At 42.6% G+C, this 25,476-nt stretch overlaps 2 protein-coding genes across 7 annotated transcripts in view; one reads left to right on the forward strand and one right to left on the reverse strand.

Annotated features, from left to right (window-relative positions):
• Positions 1–4,257: 4,257 nt before the first annotated feature.
• On the reverse strand, positions 4,258–15,534 carry LOC121322476 (isocitrate dehydrogenase [NADP] cytoplasmic-like). 2 transcript variants are annotated; one of them, XM_041262530.1, is made up of 9 exons: positions 15,436–15,534; positions 11,245–11,374; positions 9,740–10,031; positions 8,776–8,881; positions 8,265–8,442; positions 7,849–8,000; positions 7,306–7,446; positions 5,609–5,771; positions 4,258–5,227 (listed from the first exon to the last, which is right to left on the reverse strand). In XM_041262530.1, the coding sequence occupies exons 1-9, from the start codon at positions 15,464–15,466 to the stop codon at positions 5,134–5,136; spliced, it is 1,287 nt and encodes a 428-aa protein (XP_041118464.1). In that variant the 5' UTR covers positions 15,467–15,534; the 3' UTR covers positions 4,258–5,133. The 2 variants fall into 2 exon arrangements, with proteins under 2 accessions (XP_041118464.1, XP_041118465.1); XM_041262531.1 differs by lacking the exon at positions 15,436–15,534 and adding an exon at positions 14,845–14,973.
• A 1,165-nt stretch (positions 15,535–16,699) lies between these two features.
• LOC121322477 (1-phosphatidylinositol 3-phosphate 5-kinase-like) overlaps positions 16,700–25,476 on the forward strand; it is a 45,393-nt gene continuing 36,616 nt past the window's right edge. For 2 of the 5 annotated variants that reach the window (XM_041262532.1, XM_041262533.1), the window contains exons 1-9: positions 16,711–16,882; positions 18,178–18,371; positions 19,493–19,669; positions 20,401–20,519; positions 21,859–22,030; positions 22,612–22,819; positions 23,166–23,255; positions 23,691–23,826; positions 23,915–24,072. In XM_041262532.1, coding sequence (XP_041118466.1) covers positions 18,188–18,371; positions 19,493–19,669; positions 20,401–20,519; positions 21,859–22,030; positions 22,612–22,819; positions 23,166–23,255; positions 23,691–23,826; positions 23,915–24,072 — 1,244 coding nt within the window. In that variant the 5' untranslated portion in view covers positions 16,711–16,882; positions 18,178–18,187. Of the gene's footprint in view, positions 16,883–18,177; positions 18,372–19,492; positions 19,670–20,400; positions 20,520–21,858; positions 22,031–22,611; positions 22,820–23,165; positions 23,256–23,690; positions 23,827–23,914; positions 24,073–25,476 lie in introns of all 5 variants that reach the window. The other 3 variants (XM_041262536.1, XM_041262535.1, XM_041262534.1) reach the window with 3 other exon arrangements.

Here is a 25,476-nt window from a genome sequence, read left to right on the forward strand (position 1 = left end):
ACAATGGAAGTGGAATCTCAGCTACTGTTCCCTGTGTATCGAATGAAACTATTCAAACTGCAGTAACTCTACTGTTAGAAAATACAATCCTCACTTTCATTTTTATGCTGAAGATACACAAATATATCTATAATTTCCTACGCAGGCAGACGCGGCAATAAATACATTTACAGTGTTTCACTGAGATCCAGTCATGCATGGCTACAAACTGGCTGAAAATAAACCCAGACAAAACTCAGGTTTTGTTAATTGGTTCTAAAATGGATTTAAAGAAACGTAATCCAATCAATATAAATCTTGATGGCAATTCCATTTTACCTTCCACTAGAGCGAAGACCCTGGGTGTTACTCTGGACCCTGAGGTTTCTTTTGATTTCTATATTAATTCTGTTATCAGAATACCTTTTTATCATTTGAGAAATGTTGCCAAATTAAAATGTGTATTGGATGCGAGGGATCCAGAGATGTTGATACACGGATTTATAACATCTCATCTTGATTATTGTAATTCCTTGTTTGCTGATACACCTGCCACTAAACTCAGAAGGCCTCAGCTTGTTCAAAACGCATCTGCCAGACTGCTGTCTCATACTCGTCCTTCTCAACACATTGCTGCAGTGCCGGGGTCCTTACACTGGTTACCAGTGAGATACCCAATGGATTTTAAAGTTGTTGTAATAACTTATAAGGCCCTGGATTAGGGCCATCCTAGCTCCAAAAACTACTACCTCTACTAAGAAAATGCTGTTGTCCCCTTGGTTGTGGAGCTCTTTTTAATGTATTTTTAAATAATTGGTTAAAACTGTATTGTACACACAAGCTATTTTATTTGTTTTTTACTTTGCACAGTGCTCTGGTATGCCTTGGCATGAAAGGAGCTATATAAAAATTAATTTGTATTGTATTGTATTGTATTGTGCTTAATCTCTTACAATGGTAGCAGGCTGGCGCTCTGGTCAATCCAGTAAGCATGGCACAAGTTTCTCACGCAGACAAGCCCAGAGTAGAGCGTGGGTCCACTGTGGCTGTCAGTTCTTATGGCAGCTTCGCCCCTTTGAGCTGATAAACAGCATCTATACATCTGTCCTGGTTTGCCCCTGTAAATAGGGAACTATTACTATGCTTCTATATAGATGTAAATAAAATCAATGGGAACAATACATGAAACGTGAAGGGGGATAACCATATAAAAAGTACAAATCTTGGTAATGCTTGACAGTTTATAATACGAAGTAAGACTTCAGTACCATGGGATTCGAACTATGCAGTCAGGGTCTTGGATGAGCACTGTACATCGTGAAACACAAAGACACACAACTGCTGCCCTTTCACTGGGAAGAAGATGAGTGAAGATGAGGAACAGTGCTGGGACTGAAGCATGTGCTGGGACTGAAGTAGGAACAGTGCTGGGACTGATGCATGCAGGACTTCAAATAATATTTTTTGCTGTGTTTTTGATTATACACTCTTCCACTGATTACTATATTATTGTGCTTAAGGACAGCAGCTCATTTCATCTGGCTTCATGTTCTCTGCTCTGCAGCACAAAAGACCTGAAACCTCTGTTAGTTTCTCTTTTGATGGAGAGAATGATTGTTTGTCTCCATGGTAACGTTCCATCTCCAAGAAGCCCAAGTGTTCTGAGGCAAGGTGCCTGTCTGCTCTTGTACAAAGTTGGTGCAAAGCACCTCTGCAAGGAGCCGAATGCTCACCACTACTGGGGTTCTGTTAAGTACCTGCAAACCTAACCCTCTCCATTAACATAGCATTGCAGCGTGGTTGTCATTGCAGGGCTGCAATGCTAGTGCTTTCTCGTGGACTGTATGGAACACTGACACAGGCTGCAGTCAGACACATAACTCTGTGCTTTCCCTGTCATCCAGCCATGGGCCTTGCTCAAGCATCCAGGTGTGTTTGACCACTAGACAGCAGATCTCATTCGTAGTATGTTGTAAGAACATATTGTGTGTGTGCATGAATTAAACAAGCAAAATGTTAAGCAAATAAATTGGGCATATTGGACCAGAAATCTATTTGACCTGATCTGTGACATGTCAGTGGTTTACTCCTGCTGGAAACACTATAATATTCAGTCGTTCTGTTGTTTCCCTTCTATTGCCAATGATTTCAAGGCTTGCACCGTTCCCGGTGCCCACCCCCAATACCTTCCAGCGTGTAGTAACAGTTGCCATGGATGGGGTTCATCTTTAGAAGCTTTTACCTGTTCTGTTCGTAGTTTCAGTTCATCAGAGCAATCTGCAAAAATAGAAACCGTAGCCCACATCCACTAATGATACAACCTTTCAGCAGCACAATGATCTCAATGCAGCTCAGACTGGGAAATGAGACTCCTTTTCACACTCGGCAAAATCCAATTACATTTGGACAATAGGAGCTTCAAAAAAGCTTTGATACTTATTAGGACAGATTGCTTCCACTTTCCTGTTAGTGGCTTTAAAAAAAATATCAGTCAATTGATTATGGTCTAAAGCTCACAATGTATGTATGTATATTTCTTATTTCTGATCACGGTCTCAGTGCAGACACATACAGTTTGAAGAGTGGGTTCTTTGTGAATGATGCTTTACCCTTTTGCCCAGCATTGTTCTTGTAATTAAAGGCAAGTTCCATTTTTTTTTAATACTTTAGATACAGTATCTGTTTAATTTCATCACACACATTCATCCTGTATACAGTAAAATTGATTGGAACGCACTGATCTTGTGTGCATTATGTAATGCATTGTGCATGGCATGAGATGTTGCAAATTTACTGAGCCAATTAAAAATACAGATGCTACAGCGCAACATATGATACATGGTGCAGTGGATATTGTGCTGTTTCAGCAAGCAGCTGCACTGGTTACCCAGTTTGTTTTTTTGGGGTGCTCATGTCGATGTGTTGATTCAGCAAGCAGCTGCACTGGTTACCCAGTTTGTTTTTTTGGGGTGCTCATGTCGTTGTGTTGATTCAGCAAGCAGCTGCACTGGTTACCCGGTTTGGTTTGTTTTTTTGGGGTGCTCATGTCGATGTGTTGATTCAGCAAGCAGCTGCACTGGTTACCCAGTTTGTTTTTTTGGGGTGCTCATGTCGTTGTGTTGATTCAGCAAGCAGCTGCACTGGTTACCCGGTTTGTTTTTTTGGGGTGCTCATGTCGTTGTGTTGATTCAGCAAGCAGCTGCACTGGTTACCCGGTTTGTTTTTTTGGGGTGCTCATGTCGTTGTGTTGATTCAGCAAGCAGCTGCACTGGTTACCCGGTTTGTTTTTTTGGGGTGCTCATGTCGATGTGTTGATTCAGTAAGCAGCTGCACTGGTTATTTGTTTTTTTGGGGTGCTCATGGTTTGTTTTTTTGGGGTGCTCATGTCGTTGTGTTGATTCAGCAAGCAGCTGCACTGGTTATCTGGTTTGTTTTTTTGGGGTGCTCATGTCGTTGTGTTGATTCAGCAAGCAGCTGCACTGGTTACCCGGTTTGTTTTTTTGGGGTGCTCATGTCGTTGTGTTGATTCAGCAAGCAGCTGCACTGGTTACCCGGTTTGTTTTTTTGGGGTGCTCATGTCGTTGTGTTGATTCAGCAAGCAGCTGCACTTATCTGGTTATGTCGTTGTGTTGATTCAGCAAGCAGCTGCACTGGTTATCTGGTTTGTTTTTTTGGGGTGCTCATGTCGTTGTGTTGATTCAGCAAGCAGCTGCACTGGTTACCCGGTTTGTTTTTTTGGGGTGCTCATGTCGTTGTGTTGATTCAGCAAGCAGCTGCACTGGTTATCTGGTTTGTTTTTTTTGGGATGCCCATGTGTTACCACTGGACTTTGAATATCTCTGTCCGAGGACAATGCAGGTGGCATTTCAGCACTGTGAAAATAGATGCTGTTTCCTATATATCTAGATTCTAGTGGAATATTTAAACTGCTACATTGTATTTTGCATAATCTCTAGAACACGGGTCAATCCAGTAAGCATGGTACAAATATAATCACATTGAGCTCCCCCTTGTGGTAAACTGAGACACTTGCAGGTTTCCTTTAATCATCTCGGTATTGTAAAATACTAATTTAATAAAGCATGACGTTTTCCCCATGATTAATGGACAATTGATAACAGTAATTCAGGAATATCATATTTCATATTCACACGCCACACTTTTTCTATAAAAAGGGAAATTCTCAAAAATAAGTATTGCTCAATTAATCTTTATTTTATATAGCACCTTTCATAGTGGACCACCATCACAAAGCGCTTTAAATACACTGAAATGCATAATACAGGATATACAGTAAAAAACAACGCCTAATACAATACAGTTAGAAATGCATAATACATGAAATAGTAGCAACATCACAGGCGCTAAAATCAGACATCAGGCTTAAAGAGCATGGAAAGCAAGAGACAACAGGTGGGTCCTAAGAGCTGATTTAAAGCGAGCGACGGTGGGAGCATCACACACCAAAGCTGGGAGAGAGTTAAGTCACTAGTAGGCATCATGTGTTTATTAGATAGGGTATTAAAGAAATCTTCCACATCTTATACATGTACACATTTTGGGTTTTAGCTTACACAGTAAATTCGCAATGATGACTATTAGATGAAAGGGAATTCATGTAATTATAACGACTTGAAAGAACATACTTGAAAACAACAAACCCTTTATTTTAAAAGGAATAATTCTGACCCATACAAAAAACTACAGTACCAACCGCTGTTTAGCACAGCTATTTTAAAAGTGCGACTGTCCCTGTTATGATACTTGCAATATAGGTAGAAAATGTTTGAATTGCTTTCCAAAAAGGCAACAGGCCGCTGCCCTTCATATAGTAGTTTATATACTTTCACAGTGAGGTGGAAATGATGAATGACAATGTACATGTCTAACAATTGCCCTGTGTATTGTTAGATTTAGCATCCTAATAGAGCCATACTAGTTATCATGATTGTAAAAGGAAATGTAACACTAGTGCTTAAAAACAATTATTAATGATTTTCTTACTGCAACCAAAATGGTGGCATGATTCTTATTCAAAACTGGCCATTTCATACATATTAGAAAAGGACAGTTTTGTTTAAAACACGAGACACAAGATGTCAAGATGTATATTTATACTTTTTCCAGTGATCCAGGTGGTGTTCCGGGACGGTATCACAGTTTGGGCTGGGAGGTCAGTTTCACCTTCAGGTTCTCTGCCAGCTTGTCCAGGAACTCAAAGGTGTTCAAGTAATCAGAATGCTGTACACTGCAGAGACAAGGAATGTGAGCTGTTAATGACCAGAATCAGAGGGTTCAAGAGTTCAAGATCGAGAAAGATGATCAAGGACCAGTCACACCTGATAGGGGTTCACTGACAAGTAGGTATGAAGGTAGGTATGTGTGTATATGTATGAGCAACAATGGCACCAGAAGTGTTTTAAAAGCTGATTGGAGTATTATTACCCTCTCCTCCGGGGCATCGACATGTTTACTGTAGTATTGATGTTTCCGAGGGCATAAGCTTCTCTTGTGTTTGAATCAACACATTAATGAATCCATTTACTGAATACACACACACACACAGTATATACTAAAGGATGTCTCATTGAAAAGGGAACAGAGAAAACAGAAACACTGGCGCACTTACTTGGGCAGCCCCTTAATGCACGCTGCCAGGTCTTTGGTCATGAAGCCGGATTCAATGGTCTCTATGCAGACCTCCTCCAGGGCAGTGGCAAAGGTGCGCAGCTCTGCATTCTTATCAAGCTTAGCTCTATGAGCCAGCCCCCGGGTCCAGGCAAAGATCGAGGCTGCAAGAAAAAAAAAACACCCATTCATTTGATATATTATATAGTGCGGGATCAAACACAGGATTTTCATGTTCAGATATTTGCTCATAATTTAAATATTCGTTCGGATATTCGTTCATTTTTCAAAAAGTAATACAAGCCATTATATTGCTCTGAACGCTGGCAAAGACAGCATAGCAGCAGGGTCAGGGGGCGTGGGCGTGGGCGTGGCCCGTGTGTGTGCCTTTATTGTACAGCAAGAGCTTACAATGTGTAACACGGTAAAATAGAGAAATATCCCAGGAGTAAAGAATAAGTTGTGTAGGACTTACTTTACCCCAGTGAATTCACTACAAAACAAAGGATGCCAAATAGCAGTTCAAGTTAAACGCTGTTTTGTTCATTCCTGAATTTTATTTATCTTTTCGTTTTTTTCATTTCTTGCCATTGCCGTTTCTTCACAGTAAACAGCGGCCATCGACACGTTTTCATAAAGTAATAACAGAGGTTTACTTGCGCCTTTCTGTAGCTGAACAAGTAAACGAAAACTGAAATTCAACTTTAAACACTTCAAATAAAACAAACGTGGAAATGGCGTTGTAAAGTGAAGGGGAAAAAAACTCACCGTTTTGGTTCTCTTTTATTAAATTCCACATAAAGTCGCAACAAAATATATATAATATATAACAATCTATATAAAAATCACTACACAACATTTCCAGCAAGTTGGGCACTGCTTAAGCGAAGGCATTTCTGTTGAAGCAAGACATTAAATATAGAATGACGTGCTATATATTTATATATATATATATATATATATATATATATATATATATATATATATATATATATATATATATATATAAAATCTCACATATCACACAGAGCTCTTTTTCATTTGCCATTTTTTTTTAAACTGTAGCACAACTCCTGCTGAGGTGGTAAATAAGTGCAAGGTATTTTTGTCATTTCTAGCGAATATGAACATCTGATTTTTGTATCCGAATACATGTCAAAAAATATCTGTTTGAATATTTGGATATTTGCCCCAGCAGTACATAAAGATGAACGCAACATGAATGACTTACATTAGCAGTTTTAGAAGTAATACAATTAGATAATATACAATACAGAAGAATAAAGGAAAAGAAATGCCTGAAGGCTTAAACAGAAAGGAATAATTGATCGTTTCTATGTAGTAAATTACATCACAAGCACATTAACAGATTTAACTAGAAATAAGTTAATGTAGTTACCATGGCATCAAAAGCCTACAAGTACTGCCACTGTTTGTTTTGAAACACACTTTCCTTGACAAAGGTATGTAAATCATACCGAACCAGTGGAAAGTTGGATCTTTTGACTGTACATATACCGAAAGTACTATCTATATATATATATATATATATATATATATATATATATATATATATATATATATATATAAAGCTTTTATTTTTCATGTAATTGTTTCCTGTTGTATCCAGTATTGTGAAGACAGCACACATTGCTCCACGCACCGGGCTGCTAATGACTGAGTGCTGGACACACTCACCAATGGGGTTGGTGGAGGTCTCTTTGCCTTGCTGGTGCAAGCGGTAGTGCCGTGTCACAGTGCCGTGAGCTGCTTCTGCTTCTACAGTCTTTCCATCTGGACAGATCAGCACACTGGTCATCATTCCCAGGGAGCCATAGCCTGGAAGTTTTCAAAATGACGTTATTACCAGGTGCCCCTACTCCACCTTTCTTCTTCTTCTACTCAAATAATGTATTCATGTTAACGGACGCTCATGTTATGAAAATATACATTTGGATTTTACATTTAGATTTTGCATTTAGTTTACTGCAGGGAGGGAAATAAGACTCCTACTGCGTAGCATTTTGATCCATAAGTCTCTCCTGATCTTGTTACCTATACGCTGTGGCTAATCAATCTTGTACAATAATGAAATCTGGCATGGGTGAAACTGCTATCCAACAGGGATCCTATATACATCTGTGTACTGTAGGTATATTGTAAGTACAAATGACCATCCCTCCCAGTAATACATTTCAGATTATTTATATGATCTCTAAAGACTGTTTGACGCTTCAGTACCCTGAGCGACAGAGTCAGACTGCACATCTCCATCGTAGTTCTTGCAGGCCCAGATAAAGCCTCCTTCAGACTTCATAGCCTGCGCCACCATGTCATCGATAAGCCTGTGCTCATACCAGATTCCCTTTGCTTCAAACTGGGACTTGTATTCCCTGCAACGAACCAATGAATGAAACTTAACAGGAATTAGCCACAGTATACCAGTGCAGCAGCTCAGAAACAGGAGTGGCATTAAATCTCAGGTAAAAAGAGACTTATCTGCAAAATGCAAACTACACAAAACCTACATGGTGAATCCTGGGCTGGGCATACGCAGCATCAGGTTTCTCATTTAAAGCAGCTTCACTTTAGTTTACTTTTTGACTGCGATTACATTTCCAATGTATTTTTTGATAAACCTGACCACAGTATCATACTTTTCGTAGATCTCCTGGAAGATGTCCTTGAAGCGGCCATCGTATTGCTTCAGGATGGTGTTCTTGGTGCTCAGGTAGAGGGGCCAGCTCTTGGTCAGGGCCATCTGGAATGAGCTGTGTGCAAAATCTCTGATGGACGGGTCCAGGTTGAACATGCCCAGAGCTACACCACCGCAGTCTGCAGAGCAGCAACATAGAGCAAATCAGTCTATACTGTGAGCAATCCATCACAGAAGCTCCCTGCAATAGTTACAATGACAACAGAAGAATGGACCCGGGAAACATTACATTGCAGTGGCAGCGCCTGACACTGATACTGTGGAAGTGGAAAACAAAAAGGAGACTGAGCTTCTCAGCTACGACATACTTTCACAACTGCATTAACATGCAAGCCAATAAAAATGTGACAGTACTCTTACGTGAACATGCATTGTGGCTTGAATGGCAGAACACATCTTCCATTTGTTTTTTTTTCACTGAAGAATTCAGTTCTCTCTGCTCTGGACCTTACCTTCAAAATCATGCACAAGGTATGTGACGGGCTCGCTGCCACTCTTCGGGGTGTACTTCATTTCAACTCTGCCTGGACCGGGGACCACGAAGTCTGTAGCTCTGTACTGAGGAGAACAAAGCAAGCACAGTCCGTATCGTATCTCATCTGGTCCCAAGGAACCACCTTATACCTTACTCACTACTGTTTATCTGAGGTCTGTATTGTATCTCGTCTGGTCCCAGGGAACTACCTTATTCACAACTGTTTATCTGTATGGCAAGACATCACAAGAAACCTGCAATAGCACTTCAACTGTGTAAAACAATAGTTCATATTCAATTTGTAATAGCAGAGTAAAGTGGTTTGTAGGGATTTATTTATGAATCTAGTGCTAGCGCTCTTGTGCTTTATATGTCACCAGAAACCCTTGATAGTACTACAGCCTTATTACACACAGCTGGGTGTACATTATCCCTTATGTTATGCACACATACAGACCACTCGATCTAATACTGATAGCAGGAGTGATCCTGTGTCGCTTGAAAATGCTTCCTCGTGTAGTCTGCGCTTTGGACCTTTGACAGTACGGACACTTATTTTTTGGTTACTCATGAAACTCCAGAGAGGCTAATCATGTTATGTCTGCAGTCTAAAGTACATCACAATTAATAATTAACTATAGCCCTTTGCTCAGAAAATGTAAAGATTGCAGTAACAACCCTTTTCAACTAGAAACCAGCTTCTGATCCAGCTGCTGGCATCTTGCTGCCTTATGATTGCCATGCTGATGCATTAATGGCACCATCTATAGCAGTAATAACTGCTGGGAGTCGCATATCAAGATGCTAGCCAACAAATGACCTTCCAGATGAAAGGATAGTCAGCGTACCATCTGGGAGGCGAGTGCTTCTTTGCATAAGATTCAGCACAATTGATGCCCCTAGCATTTCAGTGCAGTTTTTAAACAGGAATCCCCACCCACCTGGTCCCCAAAAGCATGACGGCCAATAATGATGGGTTTGAGCCAGCCGGGCACCAGCCGTGGGATGTTCTTGCAGATGATTGCCTCCCTGAACACGGTGCCCCCCAGGATATTACGAATCGTCCCATTGGGAGACTTCCACATCTTCTTCAGCCTGAACTCCTCCACCCTCTTCTCGTCTGGGGTGATGGTGGCACACTTGATCCCCACGCTGTACTTCCTGACGGCTTCAGCTGCTTCCACTGTGACCCGGTCGTCAGTGGCATCTCTGTTCTCTATTCCCAGGTCATAGCTGCAAAACAGTAGGAGAGAAAAGCATCAGCTTCCAGGATGACAGACACGTTGAGGACTGAGACATATATGATATAGGTACAGAATAGTATAGAATAATGGATGGCAATTAAACTTTAACCACAATTTGATAAGTGATTTTCCAGGTCTTAGCAAAAAAAAAAAAATATGTATGAATATAAAAGATGGATGGATGTATAGCCAGACAGACATGAAAAACAATAACGCATGCTAAATAATGTTAATACCAGGCTCCAATACAACTGGACAAGCGCTTTCCAGATCTATGCAAATTGTAGTGTGACATACCTATGCAACACCGCCTTCAATATATCCCTGTAGCTGTGGATTGCACCCCCTGTAAGGTGTAACTATATAGTAGTGCTGACAGGGCCAGTGGGATTTGTTACTTAACTGTTTATTATTAAACATGCATAAATCATCTATAAATGCAACGCACTTAAATCAGGAGAGGCGGCTATAAATGTGCACAATGTAAGACTTAAGGTCCCTGCGAGTCAGAGATCACCAATACATTGTGTTAAAGAATGTTGAAATCTGCACGTGCAAGCACTTTCCAAGACCTTATCACTGCAGACCAATCCCTACCCAGTCACACTGCTCCACTGTTCAGATAAACCCCACCCCTCACCCTTCACCCAATTCTCCTTCTCTTCCCAAGCACTGCTTGAACAACGGCTTCCAAGGTTTACATATCAGACTGCTGGCCAGGAACCTGCACAAGCCTTACCGTGCTGCCCAGTCACGCACATGAATATCATTCTTGAACTAGCTACTGTTACTTTAGGGCCAAGACTTTAGTGCTAAGCAGGGTCTAAAACCAGCCCCAGAGCTATAATCAGGAATCAATGAATGGTGTCAGTAAGGCTACTTCTGATCACCCAATGTCATTGTAACATCTGTGATCTGCACACATGTACTGAACATCTGTGATCTGCACATGTACTGTAACATCTGTGATCTACACGCATGTACTGTAACATCTGTGATCTACATGCATGTACTGTATTAAGAAGGCTGGCTGGTTGGGGCACACAGGTGATTTCTGACAAAAAAAAGAAATCTCTATATATTGTACAGTATTTAAATGGGCTGTCATGTGATACCAAGCGGCCCAGTGGAAAGGCAGTAGTTGAGTTAATGAGGAGCAGCAAAGGCATTGTAGGCTCCATTTCAGTGCCATTCACTGTTACCTGTGTAGGTCCATCTCCACATAGGGCAGGATGAGTTTGTCCTTAATCAAGTCCCAGATGACTCTTGTCATCTCATCTCCCTGCATTTCAACAACTGAACCAGCCTTAATTTTTTGTGACATTTTCAGACCTGAAAAAAAAAAACACCATAATGAACTTTGAATGATGACAATCCTGTGTTCCTGCAGCTAAAACAAAGGAATGCCAAGATCTGCTTCTAAAATAAAGCACAGTAAAAGGCCACAGAAGGCTTAACTATGGAATGTTGTGGATCAAATACGAGAACTTAGATTTCAGTGTAAAACATAACTGCAGTGAGATAAATAAACTGCATTATTCTTGGCAGTAAACAGAACATGCATTTCCTATGTTCTCTATAACGCTGGGTTTTGCAAGCACTATGATTCAGCATTTTGAATTGCTTAAGAGACTAACCCTCAGGAAGGAGTCGTCACCTAAACTGCCATGCAGCCCACAAACTAAAGGGTTAAGCTCTAGTACCGTTTCTAAATTAAGCCTTATAAGTTTCAACCATAGAGATTTGTTTGTGCAGCACATACAGTACGTTACGTCAGCCTCCAACATCAAACTGTTAGTAATTTTGTTTTTTACTGCAACTAAGAAGAAACTCTGAAAAACTGCAGCCAGGGCTAAAGAAAGATAAATATTAATAATTAATTGGCCTTACATTTAAAATATGTTGTACAGCTACTGCCAACTGTGATATCAGCTATCTTCATGTCAGTAAAATAAAAATCCTACAGGCTGTCTTTGAAACTAGATAGATAAGGAGTTCGAAGATTGAGTGCTGAGCCACTGCTACAGGAAGTCCTGAGAGTGTGGAGCCACTGCTACAGGAAGTGCTGAGAGTGCTGAGCCACTGCTACAGGAAGTGCTGAGAGTGCTGAGCCACTGCTACAGGAAGTGCTGAGAGTGCTGAGCCACTGCTACAGGAAGTGCTGAGAGTGCTGAGCCACTGCCACAGGAAGTGCTGAGCCACTGCTACAGGAAGTGCTGAGCCACTGCCACAGGAAGTGCTGAGAGTGCTGAGCCACTGCCACAGGAAGTGCTACAGGAAGTGCTGAGAGTGCTGAGCCACTGCCACAGGAAGTGCTGAGCCACTGCTACAGGAAGTGCTGAGAGTGCTGAGCCACTGCCACAGGAAGTGCTGAGAGTGCTGAGCCACTGCCACAGGAAGTGCTGAGCCACTGCTACAGGAAGTGCTGAGAGTGCTGAGCCACTGCTACAGGAAGTGCTGAGAGTGCTGAGCCACTGCCACAGGAAGTGCTGAGAGTGCTGAGCCACTGCCACAGGAAGTGCTGAGAGTGCTGAGCCACTGCCACAGGAAGTGCTGAGAGTGCTGAGCCACTGCTACAGGAAGTGCTGAGAGTGCTGAGCCACTGCTACAGGAAGTGCTGAGAGTGCTGAGCCACTGCCACAGGAAGTGCTGAGAGTGCTGAGCCACTGCCACAGAAAGTGCTGAGCCACTGCTACAGGAAGTGCTGAGAGTGCTGAGCCACTGCTACAGGAAGTGCTGAGAGTGCCGAGCCACTGCCACAGGAAGTGCTGAGAGTGCTGAGCCACTGCTACAGGAAGTGCTGAGAGTGCTGAGCCACTGCTACAGGAAGTGCTGAGAGTGCTGAGCCACTGCCACAGGAAGTGCTGAGCCACTGCTACAGGAAGTGCTGAGAGTGCTGAGCCACTGCTACAGGAAGTGCTGAGAGTGCTGAGCCACTGCTACAGGAAGTGCTGAGAGTGCTGAGCCACTGCCACAGGAAGTGCTGAGAGTGCTACAGCCACTGCCACAGGAAGTGCTGAGAGTGCTGAGCCACTGCCACAGGAAGTGCTGAGAGTGCTGAGCCACTGCCACAGAAAGTGCTGAGCCACTGCTACAGGAAGTGCTGAGAGTGCTGAGCCACTGCTACAGGAAGTGCTGAGAGTGCTGAGCCACTGCTACAGGAAGTGCTGAGAGTGCTGAGCCACTGCTACAGGAAGTGCTGAGAGTGCCGAGCCACTGCCACAGGAAGTGCTGAGAGTGCCGAGCCCCTGCCACAGGAAGTGCTGAGAGTGCTGAGCCACTGCCACAGAAAGTGCTGAGAGTGCTGAGCCACTGCCACAGAAAGTGCTGAGAGTGTTGAGCCACTGCCACAGAAAGTGCTGAGCCACTGCTACAGGAAGTGCTGAGAGTACTGAGCCACTGCCACAGGAAGTGCTGAGCCACTGCTACAGGAAGTGCTGAGAGTACTGAGCCACTGCTACAGGAAGTGCTAAGAGTACCGAGCTACTACTACAGGAAGTGCTGAGAGTGCTGAGCCACTGCTACAGGAAGTGCTGAGCTACTGCTATAGGAAGTGCTGAGAGTACTGAGCCACTGCTACAGGAAGTGCTGCGAGTGCCGGGCCACTGCTACAGGAAGTACTGGGCCACTGAATACGGGAGGTGCTGAATGGCTTGGCACTGAGATCCCAGTGCTGAGAGGCTTGTGCCTGTGTGCAGGCATTGCTGTGTACATTACACTGATCTGCGGCTCTGTTAGGAGCAGGACCCCATCTAGATCAGGTGGACCCCATCAGGCTGGGGTTCATTTCTATTCTTCAGATGGGGATCGGGTTCAGGTTAAGTGAATTTTCTGAATCGCGACGGGGTCATTCACAAGACAACCCCACCCCGAACATGAAATGATTGCAGGTTGCAGTCTTAACAGATCCACAGACCAATCCAATGTACTCAGCACTGCTGGTGTTCTGAAAATCTGAGCTCCTGGGAAATCTGAGCTAATCACACAAACTCCTCATGAGTGATTCCCTTTTTTGTTTTTGCAACACGCCCACCAGAGTTTGAGCTACCATTTTCAGTGTTAGCATAATTGAGTTTAAGGAGTAAATTAATTCATGTATACATTTCATTGTGCACAATTGTTTGTATTCGTTGTATAATAAACTTGGTTCATTAAGCTATCCTTTTCATTGTGTATACTTGGTTTTATCCGTTGTGTAATAATATAATATAATATAAAATAAAGTCAAGACACTTAGTCTACAGGGGTCCTTACTGCCTCTCCAGATGAGCTGCTACCCTGGCTTTAGTTGGTTAAAACCTGTACGTTTTATTTAAAGCACTTGTTAGCCCATTTTGAACTGTCATTTCTGCCTCTCCAAATGACATACCTATTGTTCAATTGCGGTAGCCCATTTAGAGGGGAGGCGCAGACTTTCAGAACAGGTTAGGCTAGTAGTTGTGAATCCACAGTACATATAGTATGTTACAAAACAAACAAACAAAAAGCTTTACAAAAATACTTCTGTTGGAAATATTGTAACTGTCAAAGCCGTATTTATAGTTAATATTGTTGGCATAATCGGTCGAGAAGCCCAGCTATCGATATTCAATGTAACCGAGTCTAAAGAAAAAACAACTTGTTTGTATATAAACAAATGTTTTTAAAAGTGTGTGTGTATATATATATATATATTATAATATATATATAATATATATTTTAATTTAAGAACCTGGAAAATATTTTTTTCAATTGGTTGATTGATAAAATCGTGCCACAAGCAGTGTAAAATAATATACGTTGATAACATGTGATCGCCCTACCTTTGCAAAACTGTATTTTGTAGAATCAGGTGAATGCTGAACTCGAAAGTATGTAAAAACCCGATTGCCACTGATCCCTCCAGATACTACCGTTCCTCCGTGTAAACCGGTCGCTTTAACTCAAGGCGAGGACCTCCTTCCGTGATGTTTGCAGCGCACACCCGCCGAGCGCGTTTATCCAATCAGGCAGTGCAGGGATCCAATGGGTACAGCCCAGCTGAGACGCGTCCGCCGGAGCGGTGGCAGGGCTATGATGGGGGGCCGTTGTGTTTACCCTTCCAGGGGAGGGTGCAAGGAGACTCGTACGAGCTGAGCCGGGGCGGGAGACTATGTCAAAAAATAAAGAGCGGCGCTTCCTGTGTACGCTTTTTAAAGGAACACGCTTCTTTTAGTAACGTTATATCGTATTTAAAATGTGATCTCTTGGTGATTACGCACTGGATTCAAAGACATTGGTATGCAATTAGAGTACGGTACTTATATAATATACTTACACAATATTTACTAAGGACAGTGTAACATAGCCTAGCGGTACACTAACTTACTGTATGTTTATCCCTGCTTATATAACCAGATTCAAGATAGACTTACCTCCGAACCGGAGACGGCTAGACGAAATCATATTCGCAAAGAGAGGCTTTTAATGTGATTTCCCTGGCGATCCAAACCGTGAGCTACGAGTCTGTCTCATCTGCCCGCCCGAGTAACAGCAAGCGAGTCAGCGGGTCCAAAACAGCGGCTCTGTTAATAAAAGTTCACCTGGGCTCTTCAAACGCTCACGTTATCCCATTTAAATTGATGTCACCTAATTACACTCATTACATTTCCCATGTGTTCTTTGTATTGGTTTCTTTAGTCCGTTGCAGTTAATTGTGGACATAAAAAGGACTTTGTTGAATGTGTTTGTCCTTGATAAAAGGATGACACTGTTGTGACTGTTCAGTCCTGTGCTATTTTCAGCTTGGAGAATCCGAAATGAAGTTCGGAGCTTGCCAACCTGACAGTACCCCAAATAGAAAATGAGAGGCAATGGCACGTCAGTGAACGTAAATGTCGAATTACGGTATATTAGTAATATCAATATACATTGTCATCAGGGCTGACTCCCACCACATTAGTCAGAAACCACTTTTTCTTTCAATAAAGTCAAATAAATAAATAAATACAAAAATAAATGGGGTATTTAATGTACAGTATCTCCCCTCCAGTTACTGTATCATGTTAAGTTTCCTATCTAGGTATAATGCATATATCGCAGCAGTGAAATAACACATGCCTTCACGTTAAACTGCTATGCATGTTGCTTCACAAAAGGGCTAACCCCAGAATGAACCTCAGTTTAAGAGCCGCTAGGAAATGCATAGTGCTCGGGAGACGTGGTTGCGGTGCCAGCTGATTGAAGGAAAGAAGCTGGTATTGACCACTGGGTTGGTCAGCAGAAGGCAGGTGATTGGGCCAGAGTAATACACGAGTTTCCGTGCATATTTATATTTGCATTTCCCAATGTACTTGCAGGAAGATGAAACAGTAGAACAGCGTGAATTTATAGAACATGCACATATTACAAAATTTCACATCTACATGTTTCCCTGGGAATATGAATCGGTTCTTACCGAAACAAAACTGCTCAAGTCAGCCCTGCCACGAATATGCATGCCTTGCTATTTAGGATATTTCAATGCACCCCGTTGCATTTATTAAAGAAACTACAACTAGCAGAAAACACTGTCCCAGACTGTCGCAGGGAGTTTATGGTCATCAATCATCACCCAATAGGATCTATCAAACTTCTAACTGAACAACCCCTTTTTAAATCCTCAGCTAACGCGCGGAATTAACGGGTGTGTTTTGGTAGCGGCACAGCTGTAGTTCGATTGTGCTGTTGGCAGTTTGGTCGAGCCTGGTCAGCAGGGGAAGGCAATGGCGGTGGAGGTGCACGGAAATTGGAAGCAGATTTTACGTAACAAAAACACAAATCAGTTGATTTTAAACACAAAACAAAAGACCAGCATGCCAGCGAGGACGCCGCTCTGAACAGGTAAAGCGTCTTTACTGCAATTCGAGTTCGCGGTTGTTGTTTTGTCTCTCAAAAGTATTCTTTTGATTCAGTGTTTTTGGTAAGTTTGCACCACTGTGACGGCCTCGTAAAGTACAACATTTAATAAAATATAAAACCCACACATTCAGGCAGTGGTAAGAAACGCTTCTGTAAAAACAAGACTTTAACGATTGGACCCGCATGTTGCTGTTAGCAGTTTGTTTTTAGTCTGGATCACGTCTGTGGTTTTTGAATGATGCGGCTGTTTCACGTGACTCTTGTGTTTGTGTCGCTTTGCCGTACACTACACACAGTCTGCATCAGGCGAGATGTACTTAAAGAACAATGACTTGAAAAGAAACCGATAAAAAAAACATACCGTGCTCCTATTATCATCATGTAAAAACATACTGTGCTCATAAAGATCGTTGATTATTTAGCTGTTTTCCAAATATGCGCACCACATAGTGATCGCCGGTATGAGGCTGTTTGATATACTCCTCAGGGTGACTCGCACTTCAGTGACGGTACCTGTTGGCATCTGACTGTCTGATCAGAAATAAAGTACACTATTCAGGACCTACAGGAAAACGCTACGGAGTCACTTTAATTCGTGTCTGTCCTTCCTTCCTCCCTCCGTCCCTCCGTCCCCCCTCTGAGGTACTGGAAGTTCAGCCTTTCTGTTTAATAGAGCGCCATCAGTGAACTAGTGCTGTAAATAACTGCCATGCAATTCTGGAGAAAGTTGAGTGGCAAACGCTACGTGCAGTGTCAGTATGAGAGTAAGGAAGTGTACACTGCTCTGTTCATAGTGCTGTCCCTTGGATCCAGGAGTTAAACATACTGTAAAGTATTCTGGACTGAGCCAAGGTAAAGTACTGTACTGCCACTCTCAATTTGCAATTATTCCCCACGTAATGCTTAACTAACATACCTTAATAAAAAGTTACAGTGGGGCACTGTAAGGGCTTTCAGATTTGCCATGACTGTAAACATTAAGGGTCATTGTCTTTTTATATTCTGTAACTAATATTTATTTTGGTAAATGTGCAGAATAACAATAAAACAAAAGCCAGCGCGGTATCTGTTCTGGGATTTTTACCTGCTGGCAAATAATATTTGAGCATTTTGTTTTAAAGAGAATTATCAGGTTTCCCTTAAAGGTAAAGTCAAAGTTTAATGTACATTCATACAGTTGACTGACTCAGTAAACATATAAACTTGTTTTTTCAGAGAATAGTTTGTGTGGCCGGTGAGGCTTGCATCCTAACCTTCCCCCTGTGTGTCAATTCCAGGACCAATGACATGGCTACAGGTGAAAAGCCCTCCTCCTCCTCCTCCTCCACGTTGGACCTGAGCGGGGAGCCCCTGCAGTCTCCTAGCAGCCCCCTCCAGCTCACCCACTTCAAACCCCTCACTCCCGAGCAGGAGGAGCCCCCCCTCAAATCCGCGTACAGCTCCTTTGTCAGCCTCTTCCGCTTCAGCAGAGGTACGCACAGATGCAGGGCTGCATTCACACAGTGGTGACTGCTGTGTTAAGGAATTATTATGTGTGATTTTTAGGACTGCTTTTTTATTTTAAAATATTTTCCCCGAACTAAATCAAAACGTGCGTTTATAAGACACGGCGTGTGTGTGCATGTAAAATATATCCTTTTTTTGTTCTTATTGTCTGATATGTTTTTTACAGCAGTATTTTGTAGAATAAGCTCAGTTAGTCCATGTGCAGAAAGTTGCTGTTTGTTGTTAAGCTTTCAGAGGCTGAGCTGAAAGGAGCTTTCTTCACTGAAGGTTCCACTTCTCATCTGAACAAGAGACCTCTGTGGTCTCCAGCGTATTCTATACAGCAGTTCTGCTCATCCTGTCTGAGAGGTCCCTTGTTGTACAGTACAAGAGTATCAAATATCAGGGAAAATCTTGAATGTACAGCACTGCAAGAAGGGGCTCCTCCGCATGATTCTTCTCACATGGTCTGCATGAAGGGGTAACTCATGTGAGGGATGTGCCTGACCGCAGTGACGTCACTCATGTGTGCATTTCCTCTTGTGATTACCATGCAGGAAACGTGTAAATGGAGGGCCCCTGTCTGAAACAGCAGCTCCTTTAGAATCTGTATGCAATACCAGGCGGTGTTAGGAGTTCAGAACATTTTTGAATATTTTGAAGTTGCTTTCAAATATGAGGAGTGGCTCCCTGTTCTTGTTTGTTTGGTTCTCAGAGAGAAGCACGAGGCTCGCATGTCATTGGCAATGTGATACTCTGCACCAAAATAAAATAAGGAAATCCACCAGAGTTTGCTTTTTTGTTCTTATTTTAACCCGGTTCTGTTGATAGTCTTGGGGCTGCAAAATGCTAAATACTGCGTTATTAACAAAAACATGACTACAAGCATTTTCCTTTCCCAAGGCTGAATTCTTTTAATCGCAGAAATCTCCCAGACCCTCAGCCCTAGCAGAGCTGGTTCATGATTCAGATGTCATGGTTTCACGTTATGCGTCTCCATGGTTTCTCTGGACCAATTAAGAGAAAGAATCTGGGGCTCTGGGAACTTAACCAGGGGTACTGGTCGATGCAGCAGTCATGGTTTTACTTGTATCTTTGGTTTATCAGATGAGGCCAGACCTGCCGCTGCTCCAGAGAAAAGCGAAGTTCATCCAGACTACCACCAGGGGGCGAGGGAGTCCTGTTCTAGTACAAATCACACAAGCAGGGCCCAGTCTGTAAGGAGGTCAATGCAGAACAAACAGCATTCCACAGACAGCCAGAGACGAAGCTCCACAGTGTCAGGTAACAGGATCACAATGCAGGTGCTCAGTTCACCACCTGCTGGGCTGCAGTGCACAAGGAGGTATGGGATTGGATTCTCTCAGGTCTCCCAGTATATGGGATGTCAGTCAGCAATTATTTCTAAGGGTAGCTTTGGGTTTTGCATTGATCACTATGAAATGTTGCCTCGCTTCATGCTGAAACAATGCATTACTCCTGTCAGTAAAGGAGTCAGTACACAGGCAGTGTTACCAAGCAGCAGTTCCCATTGATTCAATAAACATTTGCAGTTCACAGTACCAATTTAGTGCTCACAATCATTTATATTTCAAGAAGAAAACAAGTAAAACTAATTTCCAGAAAGAAAAAACACTGACACATCAGTCACAGGAATGGGACTCCACCATCCCAGGATTTAATACAAGCTGGATTAGCCACAGTGTGTCGATAGAAAGCTCAGGTGTGTGTCTTATTAAACTAGGAGTAGTTCAAGCTGCTATTCTGTGGGGGTCTTAGTTACAGCCCAGATTCATAACATAAAATAAATATTATAAACCATAATGCAAGGGATCCTCTGTGTTGGGAGCTGTGGACCTGTGTGTGTGTGTATATATATATATATATATATATATATATATATATATATATATATATATATATGTGTGTGTGTGTATATATATATATATATATATATATATATGTGTGTGTGTATGTATATGTAATCTGTGTGTTTTTCTCTTTCTGCTGGGCAGAGGGCCGCAGGAAGGCGGAGCCGCCCCTGGGAGGTCATGACCCCCGTACAGCAGTGCAGCTGCGCAGCATCAGCACGGTGCTGAAGCGGCTGAAGGAGATCATGGAGGGGAGGAGCCAGGTAAACGGGGACATGTATTCACAGCCCATTCAGGGATGGCAGTGAGACTCCTTGTGCATAACAGTGTAACCCATTCCAGGTTTTACTATCAGCTTGATTAGCCGCAGTGTTTAGGTAACATGCACCGGTATGTCTAATCATAGTAAAACAAGGAATGGATCTGCCTGCTATGCAATGTGAGTCTTATTTCCATCCCTGCCATTTACTACCATGCTAATTTAACAGAAGATGTTTTCCAAACGTTGATGTTAAAAACCTTCCTGTAAATCCTTTGTGATTTAAGACCTCCTACATGCTTTAGCTGTTTCTTGCTAGTTCTGTTTTATTAGCAGCTTGTTTTCCAATACCAGCAGCTCTTTTTACAAAAGGAAATGGCACACAGTGGTGGTGAGTACTTTGTGAGTACAGTAGGGCTAGCCCAGTATACTTCATTAAATGTTAGTCCAGTGCATCAGGGGTCTTAGGTACTTTGACCTTTGGTGCTGCAATAATTAACTTTAATGTGTGGCTAAAATCACGTGCCTTTTAAGATGTTCTGCACATTTTATTAGCTGGTGTCAGTTCATTCCATCTAGAAGGGAGCTCAATAAACAGTTATGTAAAGCAATCAACAGCTGTGCATTAAGTGGCTTTTAAACATCCCATGAGCTCTGTGAATGTGGCCTAGAGATCACGGTTCTCTTTTAAAAAAAATTTTTCCGTGCCCAGTTTTACCACCAGAGGGCAATGTAGGCCAACGAAGAGAAGAGGAACCAAGGTGTGTTTTTAAACAGATAAATAAAAAAGACAACAAAGAAACACACTTCTCCATGTCTTACAAAATTAAACAGCTACAGATTAATGATGAGTGAAAATTGCAGGGTTAAGGTTTTATTTTTTTGAATGTGATGTATACAGTTATACAGAACATGTCTTTACAAGCCGTGAGAGATGTCATCATAACCACAATGGCCTCAATTACTGAAATGAAGTGTTGCCTGGACAGATCCAATACTGATGTGCCTCAGCCCTGGCCTGGGGAACCACCAGCCTGTCATGCAGGGAAGAGGGTGGAGTTCAGCTATTGGTGATTCATACACTGTACCACTGTTGTGGATTAGGGAACAATGGTGCTTTTGAATTGAATTCAGAGCGTGTGCAGTAACCGTCAGGCTTCAATGCAAATGTACGAGTAAGCTCTGAAATCAGTCTAACACAGGAAAAAATGGAATCTGAACAATTTACTGTAATAAAAGCATGGCATGGTATGTTAAAGCATTTTCCAAACCATTGTTAGCCATGGTAAACTCGTAAGGTAGACATGGGGGGAAAAAAAGTCCCTTTTATTTTTGTGCTGCAGGACAGTGACCTGAAGCAGTACTGGATGCCGGACAGCCAGTGTAAAGAGTGCTACGACTGCAGTGAGAAATTCACCACGTTCAGAAGGAGGCATCACTGCCGGCTCTGCGGACAGATCTTCTGTAGCCGCTGCTGTAACCAGGAGATCCCTGGCAAATTCATGGGATATACAGGCGAGTGAAGCTGCCTTGTTGCCTGAAACCGATTTCAAAACTGAAACAAAAAAGATTACATAGTGGCTTGTGTAACAAGGACTATGTAGTTATATTTAATGCTGTCTCTACATACAATCCCAATTAGTTATTTTATCACAGCAGTTGTTTATTTTCTTATTGGTTACTTTTAAAAACCTGTGCTAAGGATAGCTGTGGCATAATTAAAATGTAATGCTATGGGTACAGTACATCAAGTAGACAAACGCTTCAGCTAGTTCCCAATGAACTCCCAGGATGGAAATAAGACTCCCATTGCGTAGCAGTTTGAGCCATTCATGAGTTTAATAAGACACACTTGAGCTTGTTTCCTATTCACTGGGGCTTTCTAAACACATAGTACAATCTGGAATGGGTGAAACAGCTATGCAGTAGGAGTTTTATGTGCATCCCTGGAATTCTCCTGGATACGCCACACACGAGGTGGAATATTTCTACAGTGTATGTATGCGGAGCCAGTGTCTGATAGAGAATCAGCTTGCTTTACTCTACTGAGCGGACATCCATAAAGTCACTTCTCTCGCCCTTTGTTTTTGTGGCAGGGGATCTCCGGGCCTGCACCTACTGTCGTAAGATAGCGCTGAGCTATGCGCACTCTGCTGACAGCAGCTCCATCGGGGAGGATCTGAGCGCTCTGTCTGACGCCACCTGCGCCGTGTCCGCGCTGGAACCCAGCGAGCCACGCACCCCCATCGGGGGCAGGAAGGCCAGTCGCAATATCTTCCTGGAGGAGGATCTGGCCTGGCAGAGGTAACAGACACTTTTTTTGTGTGTCACGTGTTATGACTTTTATAGCTGTTTCAATAACGAATAGGATCCTCTTAATAAGTTCGTGGCATCTATGGGCTCATATTGGCCCTTGTAAAAGCAGAGTGTGGTAAAACACAATGAAAGCAAGGTAAAGCATAGGGAAGCCTTGTAAAGAATAGTGAGGTATAGCAAAGCTTATTAATAGACATTGCAAACCAGGGCAACCTACACACAGTATATCCATGGGAAAAAGGGGGGGGGGGGACTTTTATAGGGGCTGTCACGCCTCTGCTATTTTGGGTTTGCTTTACTCACAGCTAACGTGAGCTGAATTTTTTCTTGCCAGTTTAATTTGCCAGGACTCCCAGCCCAACAGCCTGGCGACTCGGCTGGCCAGCATGCAGGAGGATGTGGGGAAGTCTCCAGCACGGAAGAGGTGTGTTTGGAGAGTGCTTTAAAAGCTGCATTCTTCGTTTGGGGTTTTTCCCTCAGGGTCGCTTGAACATGACTGTTTAAAAGAACACATTGATCATGATGAGGCAAGGGGAGTGGACAAGTCTTTGTTATTTTGTATAGTTAGCACCTGCACATTATTTAATGTTAAAGTAATAATATGGGCACAGCTTTCGTAATGTTACAATTGCAAGTCAAGGGAACCCCCTATTTGTTTAAATCAAACAAGACTTATTACCATATTGCGTAACATTCTCTGGCCTTTGTTTCATTCTGATAAACAGTCTCATTCATTCTGGACTTCTCTGTCCTCCAGAGGGAAAAGAGAGGATAGTGCTCTCTTGTACTGAGCTTGTTCTATCGAGTGTATTGCTGAGTGAGTCTGGTGCACTGATTCAGCTGTGCCCCTTGCTCTCAGGTCTGCCAGCATTACCAACCTGTCCCTGGACCGCTCGGGCACCTCCATGCTGCCCTACGAGAGCTCCATCAGCCCCCAGACCAGCCGCGCTTGCATCAAGGGAGATGCCAGTGAGGAGGAGAGGAAGATCCTGCTGGTGATTACCTGCCATGCGTAGCCACGCGCTTTCTTAAGCATAGCGTTGGATTGATGTAGCTATAAAGCAGTTGTTTCTGTGTGTGTAGGATTCCGTGCAGCTGAAGGACCTGTGGAAGAAGATTTGCCACCACAGCACCGGCATGGAGTTCCAGGACCACCGCTATTGGCTGCGCACCTACCCCAACTGCATTGTGGGCAAGGAGCTGGTGAACTGGCTGTTGAGGAACGGGCACATCTCAACAAGGCATGTATTACAATGCTAACATGATAAACAAGGCATGTATTACAATGCTAACATGATCAACAAGGCATGTATTACAATGCTAACATGATCAACAAGGCATGTATTACAATGCTAACATGATCAACAAGGCATGTATTACAATGCTAACATGATCAACAAGGCATGTATTACAATGCTAACATGATCAACAAGGCATGTATTACAATGCTAACATGATCAACAAGGCATGTATTACAATGCTAACATGATGCGATGTTGAAGTATTACGATGCTAACATGATGCGATGTTGAAGTATTACGATGCTAACATGATGCCATGTTGAAGTATTACGATGCTAACATGATGCGATGTTGAAGTATTACGATGCTAACATGATGCCATGTTGAAGTATTACGATGCTAACATGATGCGATGTTGAAGTATTACGATGCTAACATGATGCCATGTTGAAGTATTACGATGCTAACATGATGCCATGTTGAAGTATTACGATGCTAACATGATGCCATGTTGAAGTATTACGATGCTAACATGGAACCAGTAGCGGAGGAAGAGACCAACCTTTATATAATACTTTTATAAACATAAAAGAACATGTCAAGTCAAGTGTTCAATATTTTATTCTCGGAATGCTAGCATGTATGAAAAGGTATTCGGCTACATGTAATAAAAAGCTTTTTTACTCACCTGATTTGAATTGCATTTCGTGTGCATCTTTACTTCCAATACTGCACTCTTTTTACTCACAAGCTAACAAGTTTAATCACCAGTCCCTCCAGGATTCTGCAGAAATTCACAGAAATCTCTCATACAGGAAAATCTCTTTTTTTTTCCAATCAGAAATGCAGGCGTGTTGATTTGCTTTTGTTTATCTTGGTACCCAGCAGCTGCTTCCGCCTAAACTACACGATGAATCGTGCTGCACACAGAATATAACTGCAGAAGACTGCTGAACAGTTGCATCCCAAAAACTTCCATGAAGTCTGTAGGAAACTGTATTGCAATTCTGAGAGACCACTAAGCTAAAGTACAAGTGGTCGCTGAGTTTGAAAAAGAGACACCAACAAAACAGTGCCTCACAGCAGCCTGCATGCAAAGACAGTTACGAGGGAAGAATAAACAAGTTCATTTTAATTCAACCATTTTTTAAAAACAGAATTAAGAGAGTAGCAGTATCTGCTGAAACGAGGGAGTGAAAACTCAATTACTGGCACTAGTAGCTACAATGAAATGAATATGAAGGTAACATCTGCAAATATAATTGTGAAGGATGTTATCGATGTTTTTTTTTTCCCCCAAACTTTCGGACCCCTGTCCATGTCCTCCGAGGTGCGTGGGCCCCAGTGCAGTTGCCCCGGCTGCACCGACTTCCTCCACCACGGCATGGCACATTTACTGTCATG

This window comes from Polyodon spathula, chromosome 10 (assembly GCF_017654505.1).
Source record: "Polyodon spathula isolate WHYD16114869_AA chromosome 10, ASM1765450v1, whole genome shotgun sequence".
Lineage (NCBI taxonomy): Eukaryota > Metazoa > Chordata > Actinopteri > Acipenseriformes > Polyodontidae > Polyodon > Polyodon spathula.

Coding starts and splice junctions, on each gene's coding strand:
- LOC121322476 (XM_041262530.1), bottom strand. CDS start 15,466: ATGATTTCGTCTAGCCGTCTCCGGTTCGGAG. Junction 11,375..15,435: donor TAGCCGTCTCCGGTTCGGAG/GTAAGTCTATCT, acceptor TTTTTTTTTCAG/GTCTGAAAATGTCACAAAAA. Junction 8,001..8,264: donor TTCCAGGAGATCTACGAAAA/GTATGATACTGT, acceptor GGTTCGTTGCAG/GGAATACAAGTCCCAGTTTG.